An 11227-nucleotide genomic window follows, 5' to 3' on the forward strand; every position below is an offset into this window, starting at 1 on the left:
TACAGAAGTGCTAGGGTCATGGCTGTGACTAGTGCACCAGGGGCGGGGCCATGACTACAGAAGTGCTAGGGTCATGGCTGTGACTAGTGCTCCAGGGGCGGGGCCATGACTACAGAAGTGCTAGGGTCATGGCTGTGACTAGTGCTCCAGGGGCGGGGCCGTGACTACAGAAGTGCTAGGGTCGTGGCTGTGACTAGTGCACCAGGGGCGGGGCCGTGACTACAGAAGTGCTAGGGTCATGGCTGTGACTAGTGCTCCAGGGGCGGGGCCGTGACTACAGAAGTGCTAGGGTCGTGGCTGTGACTAGTGCACCAGGGGCGGGGCCGTGACTACAGAAGTGCTAGGGTCGTGGCTGTGACTAGTGCACCAGGGGCGGGGCCGTGACTACAGAAGTGCTAGGGTCATGGCTGTGACTAATGCTTTTATTCTGCAAAGCAAAACCCCTGTATACAATGTATAACTTCCCCATAGAAAGAACAAACTGGTGAGTAGTCACAGCCACTCCCCTAATGTATCTGCTTATTTACATAATCATAGAACCGGAATTTTCTTTAAAACACACGATTTCTGAAAAACAGGAATGGTGTGACCCGAAAGCTTGTAATGTGCCCTACACCACGCTGGTTATGCATGGAGGGTGATTGGGGACCCCCTCTAAGAATAGTCCATGTTCCGCCCATTGTCAGAGCAATGATAGGAATTGTAGTACTTCAGATTAGAAAAATGAAACTCTAAAACTTATCCGGAAGAAAAAAACTTGCTGCATTATTTCCAAATGACAAGAGATAAATCCTCTCCATTAGCGGATGTGTTCAGAACGCTCAGTCTGATGTCGATGGTATCTCACACTGCTGTGCACTGAGCCGGGAGCGGGTGACATCACACATTTCCTCTAAATTATCTATGTAGATGCAGTTTTGTAAAACCATTCACAGTCGCTGCATTGTTTCCTAGGACAGGCTTATCTTATCTTACGTTTCCCGCTACACCCCTGCTGTATCAGTATTTCAGCAGAGCATCGCGCCCATTTATCACACGTGGAGATACTAAAAATGCTAAATCCTCAATTTGTTATACTCCTCCGCGAAACAATGGGGAGAGCCGCCATAGGGGCCTATTCTGTCCCAAAAAATCCCACCCAGCCATTACCCACTAGTTTAGACCAGGTCTTATGTAGAGTTCATAAACAATCTCGAAAATCCTACTACATCCTACTTTGCTTTTGTCCATCTCCAATTTTGACCCCAGCTTGCTTTTGACTTGCTATCTACCCAGACCTTTACCTGACTACTGACTCTCCATGTGCTCTGCCAGACCTGACCTCGGCCTATACCTAATCCCAGTGTTCTGCGCTGGTTTCTCTCAGCCCTGAGTCAACCATCACCTACAATGGGATCACAGCAAGAGGTAGTAACCTGGACATCTCCCTGCAACACAGTCCAGACCTCATAATACGGGGGTAGAGAATATTACAGTGTAGGTACATGTCAGGTCAGGAACTAGGGCCTTATTTGCAAAATTGCTGAGGAAATCTAGCCCTGCAGGTGGTCTGGCGTCAAAGGCTTTGTATGGTGAATTTTACACCTAGCACAGACTAGCTGGAAGCAGGGGCTTTTCCAAGACACACAGCCCTACTTCTAAGGAACTCTCCTAGACATATAAGGGAGTTATGGTACATACGAGTTGTTATTGACTATGTTTCCGAGATCTGGGAGAGAATGGACACCCACCTAGATCTCAATTTTTCCTAGGACCTTAGGGCGGGGAGATATGGAGAGCTCCTAAAAAAGTCTTAAAGTAGACGCAGATCCATGTTAGGTGTCTGAATGTCCTTTGGGCCTGGCCAGTTCCCATGACACTCTATAACCTTCCATTGAGGTGTTCTGACCCATCGTAGCTTTGGAAAGGTCCACATATTTGAACCAGGATGAAGGAACACTAGGATCCTCCTAGGGGCGGGTAGGTAGTGTCCAACCTGGGTTGTTCCTTTATCTTGATCCACACATCTGTGTCCCCGGTATATATACACACTACTGGGGATGTTTTCTGCCACTCGTATAATCCCATTACGGACCGGGATTATATCTAAAGAGAAACTGGTGGCAGCACTGTCGGGTTACAGGTCTATGCTTCACCGGGGCTAGTGGAAGGGGTCTTAGCGTTTCAGAGCGGTTGCCATCCGTAGGTTGCTTGGGCCACTCTCCCCCCTAAGCTTGTACGTCAAGGAGTGGTCTGTGATAACCACGGTTAGCCCCTTCCCCAAGGGGTTAAAGGGTGAAGACCAGAAAGTCTCCTGAGATAATGGGGCAGATTTACATACCCGGTCCAGTCACGACCCCGTGGTGCGTTGTCCGACGAGGATTCGGGTCCGGTGCGATTCACTAACATCGTGCGTCCAAGTTCCTGCATGTGTCGCTGCTGCGCCAAGGTCTGCCGGAGTTCACCGTCTTCTTCCTGGTGCATGTGACTGCTTGATCTTGCGACACAAATCCTTTTTTAAATTCTGCGGTTTGACCGACGGCCCGCCCCTCGATTTCTGTCACGCAAGCTGGTGCCGATGTCCCAAAATCCGATCAAGTGCGGCAAAATCCCAGGGCAATTTGTCGCAAAACGGAAATATTTGGGAAACCCGACGAAAGTGCGGCGTTCGGACCCTTAGTAAATGAGCCCCAATTTTCTAATACCACCATAACGTGACTCCGGCCACTTGCAAAGGCCTAGATCTGTGCTGCAGGTAACTCCATAGCCGTTCCCCTACTGCAGAGTTTACACTTCCCCTTCCCCCCTTTAAGACTCATAAATTGCCCTGATTTGTCACAAAGCGGGAACATCCCGGATCTCTATATCATCTCAAGTCGTCTTTAAAGCTCGGCTGCAGTTCTATCACGAGGCACATAACAAGCGGCGAGGTATGACATCCGCGCTGAGGCATCGGGAAGATGAAAGCCGCAGAAGTCACAGCGATGTTTGCTTGTCATTAACTGCGCTCAATTAAAACCTGACGCCGGGGCGTTGTGCGACATAAGCAAAAAAAAATCTGAAAAAAATGTGCACAATAGAAAAGTCAATTCAACTGAATCCCTGCCACAATATTGTTATTCTGTAAAAAAAAATAATTGAACACTATGACTCCTAACATCACCGTATTATCAGTCTATTGTGTTCTAGGAACAGTGACGCAGTGCTACAACCCCCAACATGTCTGACCACTGGACATAACCAACATACAATCCTATTATACAAAGGCCACTACAACCCCCAATATCACCCAAACACTGGAAATAACCAACATACAATCCTATTATACAAAGAGAACTACAACCCCCATTATCACCCAAACACCGGACATAACCATAATACAATCCTATTATACATAGAGCATAACAACCCCCAACATGACCCGACCACTGGACATGACCATAATACAGTCTATTATACTCTATACATAGAGGACTACAACCCCCAACATGACCCGACCACTGGACATGACCATAATACAGTCTTATTATATGTAGAGCACTACAACCCCCAACATGACCCGACCACTGGACATGCCCATAATACAATCCTATTATACATAGAGCACTACAACCCCCAACATGACCCGACCACTGGACATGACCATAATACAGTCTTATTATACGTAGAGCACTACAACCCACAACATGACCCGACCACTGGACATGACCACAATTCAGTCTTATTATATGTAGAGCACTACAACCCCCAACATGACCCGACCACTGGACATGCCCATAATACAATCCTATTATACATAGAGCACTACAACCCCCAACATGACCCGACCACTGGACAAGACATAATACAGTCTATTATACTCTATACATAGAGGACTACAACCCCCAACATGACCCGACCACTGGACATGACCATAATATAATCTATTATAATCTAAACCTACAGAACTACGACCCCCAATATCACCCAAACACCTGACATAACCATAATACAATCCTATTATACATAGAGCACAACAACTCCCAACATGACCCGACCACTGGACAAGACATAAAACAGTCTATTATACTCGATATACATAGAGGACTACAACCCCCACATGACAAAATACAGTCTATTAAACTCTATACATAGAGGACTACAACCCCCCACAGGACATAATACAGTCTATTATACTCTATACATAGAGGACTACAACCCCCCACAGGACATAATACAGTCTATTAAATTCTATACATAGAGGACTACAACCCCCCACAGGACATAATACATTCTATTATACCCCATACATAGAGGACTACAACCCCCCACAGACATAATACCCGGCTATTATACATAGAGCACATTATATAAAGGCCAGTAGCCTCTGCTCGGTTGCTATGGACACAGGCCTAGATTTGATAGATGAGGCCTAGTGTCGCTCCTGTGGACAAGGTGAAGTTACAGATGAGAACACAACATTTCAGGACTTAAAAATTGGCTTTGCCTAAGGCCTTGAAGCCTGAGGTGGGAAACATTGTAAAACACCTGAAACTCCACAAAAATGTGCGGGATTAGGGGAAGGAGGCGCAGCCCACCCGAAATCACTGCTCTCACACACGTGATCACATGCTGAGGTAACATTGCGTTTCCCTTGCGTTTACTGTAATGTTACCTCACCATGCGATCTTGTCGAAGCTTTGTGTTTAAAACACGGTGCGTTTACACGGTGCGTTTTGATACGCAAGCCACTGACTCCACTTGTGATCATGTGCTGAGGTAACAACGCTTTTCCATCACATTTAAAAATGCGATGGAGACCCATGGGGGAGATCTATGACAGCTTCTACATCTGAAAACAGGTGTCCAAGCCGGGATTGCACATGTCGGGAATTGCGGCTTCTCCGTCCACCTGGTGTCGAGGGTGCGGTGCTGAGAGAAGTTGCTGAAGGCAATGGCGCCATTAAATATACACCAGGTCGTGCCTGGCATGGAATAGCTCCGGTGGCGCAGCGCATTGCTCTAGGACACCCAAATTTATCAAGAGGACGAAGCCTCCTAATCTGCTGGTAGGCCTCGTTGAGGGAGATGAGCTCATTTTGGTGGTGGTCTACCTACCTTCATCTGCTGGTAGCCCTCATTAAGGGTGATGGGCTCATGTCAGCAGTGGTCTACCTACCTTCATCTGCTGGTAGGCCTCGTTGAGGGTGATGAGCTCATGTCAGCAGTGGTCTACCTACCTTCATCTGCTGGTAGGCCTCGTTGAGGGTGATGAGCTCATGTTGGCGGTGGTCTACCTACCTTCATCTGCTGGTAGGACTCATTGTGGGTGATAAGCTCATATTGGCAGTGGTCTACCTACCTTCATCTGCTGGTAGGCATCATTGAGGCTGATGAGCTCATGTCGGCGGTGGTCTACCTACCTTCATGTGCTGGTAGGCCTCATTGAGGCTGATGAGCTCATGTCGGCGGTGGTCTACCTACCTTCATCTGCTGGTAGGCCTCATTGAGGCTGATGAGCTCATGTCGGCGGTGGTCTACCTACCTTCATCTGCTGGTAGGCCTCGTTGAGGGTGATGAGCTCATGTTGGCGGTGGTCTACCTACCTTCATCTGCTGGTAGGCCTCGTTGAGGGTGATGAGCTCATGTTGGCGGTGGTCTCCGGCCACCGCACATAAGACACAGATGATCTTGGAGTCGTCCTTGCAGTAGAGGCTCAGCTCCTGCTTGTGTATGGGACAGGTCTTCTTCTCGGAGGTGACACTCTTGGTCTTAGTCTCCGGTTCCTCTGTCGGGGTGGGGTCATCGTCGGTTTCGGAGAAGTCTCTGACCCGGTGTGTTGGGTATTTTTGGTTGTGTTCCTCTGCGTGCAGGTCGCAGTAAGAGAAGTAACAATCATCGCAGATGACCACCGCGTCCTTGGCCTCGTCGGGCTCACACTCGTCACACGTGCCATCATAGGGGAGATGGGGGGGCTCTTCTGCTGTGCCGGCCATGGGAGAACTTCTAGCCTTGCACTTTTCAGTCTCGTAGACCTTGGCTAGTGCACGCAGACGCTGGTCTCACCGGCTCAGTGACTTGTCGGAGGAGATGATCCCCCTCCTGCACAGAACAATGAGGATCTGCTTGGCTCAGGCCTGGGCTGAACACTTCCTGCTCGGCTTTCACTTTCCACGCTCGTGTGTTTTGCTTCCTGAGTCATCAGCCCAGGAAGTGATCGTCAGCTCGGAGCTACACAACCCGCACAGATCTAATGCCGGGGAGGAAGGGACATTACACCACAACCAGGGACCAGGAGAGAGAGAGGTCCAGGGGTGGGAGACACGAGGGACGACTTCTCTGTGTTACAGAAAGGGAAAAGCTCCTGGGTTACACTATTTGGCTCTGGTTTGGTGATGCAGTAAATGTGATAATTAGTGTCACTTACTGTGGAGCCGGAAAGCGGTAACAGTGGTTCATCACCTACTTACACCACACTACACACCTGTATACACATTGTACACCCGTATACACAAACTATACACCTGTATACACACTGTACATCCGTATACACACTATACACCTGTATACACACTGTACACCCGTATACACAAACTATACACCTGTATACACACTGTACATCCGTATACACACTATACACACTATACACCTGTATAAATACTGTACACCTGTATACACACTGTACACCCGTATACACCTGTATACACACTGTACACCCGTATACACAAACTATACACCTGTATACACACTGTACATCCGTATACACACTATACACCTGTATACACACTATACACCTGTATACACACTACACACCTGTATACACACTACACACCTGTATACACACTGTACACCCGTATACACAAACTATACACCTGTATACACACTGTACATCTGTATACACACTATACACCTGTATACACACTATACACCTGTATAAACACTGTACACCTGTATACACACTGTACATCCGTATACACACTATACACCTGTATACACACACTGTACACTTCATACACCATCATTACTTGTGTACATTGTGTTGTGGCGTCGGCCATGATCTTCTCCGTATCCCGCAGTATTTTATAGTCAGATGAGATCATGTCCTGGGACAATCCTCTAGAGCAACAAATCTGCAGCAGAAGGCAATGCCCCAAGTCCCTACAAGATATGGGACCATGGGGGCTATTCTCTAGAAATAACCCAATAGAATCTGTTCTTCATCTAAGGGCTTACAGCGGGGGCACTTACTTTTCCTCATGGCAGTGCATGATGTGCGGGGTGTATCCCACATGCTGAAAACTGATATCTGCCTCACCTTCTACCAACAGGGGGCAATAGATGCACAGAAGTGATGAACCTGCCCCTCACAATGTAGGTGACACCTGAGAACATGTCATGTCCACCCACAGACGCCCCAAGACACGCAGAACATCGCAGCGTCTATAATCCTGTATTATCCGCCTCCATCCTCGTCATAAGGATCTCAGATTACAAGAAATACTCATATCCTGTTCTTATTGTTTTCTAGGAATTTCTTACAGCATTTTAAAAAAATCTCATTATCTTTACCCCATGCCCGTATTAATCATCCTCCACCATGTGCCCCCTCCTGCATCTGCTTTCTCCATCTTGTCCTCCCCATTCTCAATCCTGCTGCTAGTAACAACATAGACAAAAGTCTGACTACACATCCCTACACAGAGCACAGCAGTGTGAGGATATGCCCTCAGTGCACTTGTAGAAGCTCCAATCCTGGAATATAAATCCATATATCACAGTCCTGCTGCTACTAACAATGTACAGAAAGATGTGTCTACACATCCCTCCGAGGACAACACAAAGCACAGTCTGCAGAAAGCACAGCAGTGTGAGGATACGGCCTCCCCAGTTCACTTGGAGAAGCTCTAATCCTGGAATATTAATCCAAATATCACAGTCCTGCTGCTACAAACAACATACACAAGGTCTGACTGCACATCCCTCCAGGGAGAGCACATGGCACAGTCTGCACAGAGCACAGCAGTGCGAGAATACGTCTCCCAGCGCACTTGGAGAAACTTCAATCCTGGAATATTAATCCATATATCACAGTCCTGCTGCTACAAACAACATACACAAAGGTCTGACTGCACATCCCTCCAGGGAGAGCACATGGCACAGTATGCACAGAGCACAGCAGTGTGAGGATACAGCCCCCAGTGCACTTGGAGAATCTCCAATCCTGGAATATAAATCCATATATCACAGTCCTGCTGCTACTAATAACATGCACAAACATCTGATTACACATCTCTCTCTTCATACCACGTTTCTTCAGTGTCCATGTGAAGGTGAATATTAGACGTGTCCCCTTTAAGGGTCTGATAGTCTGTACGGCAGGTGCGGGGCACAGAGCGGCGGAGACACATTTACTATGTAATTTCTCTGCTCAGTAAAATATAGGTCATATTCAATCAATACATGTAATTTTTCACAAATTGCCTTTTCTGGCTGATCCCATTTAACTATTGGTAGAAATCAATATTTTCATTTTCTTTTCAGTAAAATGGCGCTTTCTTAAGGTTAGAGGCTCGGACAGCAAATATCACTCAGAAGTGATGGAGCCCATTGTATCCCCATGAGCAGGGAGCGCACATTATTCACATGCATTAAAGGGGATGTCACCGGTTATTCTCTGTACATAGGAATGGGGATAACAGGCTGATCAATAGCAGAGCTGGAAGCAGCTGTACAGCAGAGCTAAGCACAGAACTGAGCTGTGGCTATAATGTATCCACCATATACAGAGGTGTCATTATAGACCTACTTAGCATACACAGAGGTGTGACTATAGACCTACTTACCATACACAGAGGTGTGACTATAGACCTACTTACCATACACAGAGGTGTCATTATAGACCTACTTACCATACACAGAGGTGTGACTATAGACCTACTTACCATACACAGAGCTGAGCCACTGACCTATGACCTCCCCTTCCATGTTTCCAGATAGATGAGAGAAAGCTGAAGCTTCCCCCCTCCTCCTCCTCTCTGTCCACCTCCTCCACGTTGTCGGCCTGCAGTGGAAGTAATGAGTGATGCTGCCACCTACTGGACATAGTAATTATCTGTCCTCCAAAGCAGAGGGGAGATAATTATTTTATCCTTCCCCTGCAGAGCCTCCATAGAGCAGGACTGTGACCATCCTCTCAGTTCTGTTGTATTAGGTCCACTTTCATGTTCTGGAGTTTGGCTGCTGCAGTGAAGAAGCTGCAGTGCAGGGAGGAGAGAAGAAGCTGCAGTGTGCGGTGCAGGGAGGAGAGAAGAAGCTGCAGTGTGCGGTGCAGGGAGGAGAGGAGAAGCTGCAGTGTGCGGTGCAGGGAGGAGAGGAGAAGCTGCAGTGTGTGGTGCAGGGAGGAGAGGAGAAGCTGCAGTGTGCGGTGCAGGGAGGAGAGGAGAAGCTGCAGTGTGCGGTGCAGGGAGGAGAGGAGAAGCTGCAGTGTGTGGTGCAGGGAGGAGAGGAGAAGCTGCAGTGTGCGGTGCAGGGAGGAGAGGAGAAGCTGCAGTGTGCGGCGCAGGGAGGAGAGAAGAAGCTGCAGTGTGCGGTGCAGGGAGGAGAGAAGAAGCTGCAGTGTGTGGTGCAGGGAGGAGAGGAGAAGCTGCAGTGTGTGGTGCAGGGAGGAGAGGAGAAGCTGCAGTGTGCGGTGCAGGGAGGAGAGGAGAAGCTGCAGTGTGCGGTGCAGGGAGGAGAGAAGAAGCAGCAGTGTGCGGTGCAGGGAGGAGAGGAGAAGCTGCAGTGTGCGGTGCAGGGAGGAGAGGAGAAGCTGCAGTGTGCGGTGCAGGGAGGAGAGGAGAAGCTGCAGTGTGTGGTGCAGGGAGGAGAGGAGAAGCTGCAGTGTGCGGTGCAGGGAGGAGAGGAGAAGCTGCAGTGTGCGGTGCAGGGAGGAGAGGAGAAGCTGCAGTGTGTGGTGCAGGGAGGAGAGGAGAAGCTGCAGTGTGCGGTGCAGGGAGGAGAGAAGAAGCTGCAGTGTGCGGTGCAGGGAGGAGAGGAGAAGCTGCAGTGTGCGGTGCAGGGAGGAGAGGAGAAGCTGCAGTGTGCGGTGCAGGGAGGAGAGGAGAAGCTGCAGTGTGTGGTGCAGGGAGGAGAGGAGAAGCTGCAGTGTGCGGTGCAGGGAGGAGAGAAGAAGCTGCAGTGTGCGGTGCAGGGAGGAGAGGAGAAGCTGCAGTGTGCGGTGCAGGGAGGAGGAGAGGAGAAGCTGCAGTGTGTGGTGCTAAGAGGAGAGGAGAAGCTGCAGTGTGTGGTGCTAAGAGGAGAGGAGAAGCTGCAGTGTGCGGTGCAGGGAGGAGAGGAGAAGCTGCAGTGTGCGGTGCAGGGAGGAGAGGAGAAGCTGCAGTGTGTGCAGTGCAGGGAGGAGAGGAGAAGCTGCAGTGTGCGGTGCAGGGAGAGAAGGAGAAGCTGCAGTGTGCGGTGCAGGGAGGAGAGGAGAAGCTGCAGTGTGTGGTGCTAAGAGGAGAGGAGAAGCTGCAGTGTGTGGTGCTAAGAGGAGAGGAGAAGCTGCAGTGTGCGGTGCAGGGAGGAGAGGAGAAGCTGCAGTGTGCGGTGCAGGGAGCATTTATTCTTCTCTCTGCTCTGGGGTCTTCATTATTATTGTCTGACATTGTGTGCTCCTCATCCTTGGCCTAAATTCTTGGGAAAAGAAAAGACATTTAAAGGAAATTTCCTAATTTTCCCAAATTCTTATGAACGAATACTTGGCACATACTGCACCTATCACAGTGTGCCGATTCATTATACATTTGTGGAGTCGGAGTTGGTCCATTTTATCACAACTCCAGCACTCTGTGACATGCACCGGCCTTGATACATGCTCTCAATGTATCTAAGCTACCATGATAGAGGTATCTCTCACACGTAATGACCTGCTGTATCTAAGCTGCCATGATAGAGGTATCTCTCACACGTAAAGATGAGCTGCTGTATCTAAGCTGCCTGTACCTGGCAGGAGTGATGGGAGGTCTCCTGGGGTTCCCCTGGGTCCTATAGTCCCTCATGATCCAGTGATACATTGTATCCTCCTCTCAGTCTTTCCTGCTACTTTTTCCCGCAGGCCTCGGATATTTACAGCTGTAATCACGGTGCGGTTGCGCCCGTTGTGCTTCATTTGCTTCTCATTCCCATAAAACAAGCGCAGAATCCAAACTATTAAATTAAACATAAGGTTTTGCAATAGACGAGAATTTTGGCAACAAAACATTTTTGCTCGTCAAGATTTTTTTTTCAGTGA

At 48.8% G+C, this 11227-nt stretch overlaps 1 protein-coding gene across 2 annotated transcripts in view; it reads right to left on the reverse strand.

Moving 5' to 3' along the window:
- The window catches only part of TRIM44 (tripartite motif containing 44), a 60018-nt gene extending 53746 nt beyond the window's left edge, over positions 1–6272 (reverse strand). The window contains exon 1 of one of the 2 annotated variants that reach the window (XM_072119052.1): positions 5565–6272. In XM_072119052.1, coding sequence (XP_071975153.1) covers positions 5565–5954 — 390 coding nt within the window. In that variant the 5' untranslated portion in view covers positions 5955–6272. The remainder of the gene's footprint in view (positions 1–5564) is intronic. The other variant, XM_072119051.1, reaches the window with a different exon arrangement.
- Positions 6273–11227: the final 4955 nt, after the last annotated feature.

This window comes from Engystomops pustulosus, chromosome 7 (assembly GCF_040894005.1).
Source record: "Engystomops pustulosus chromosome 7, aEngPut4.maternal, whole genome shotgun sequence".
NCBI lineage: Eukaryota > Metazoa > Chordata > Amphibia > Anura > Leptodactylidae > Engystomops > Engystomops pustulosus.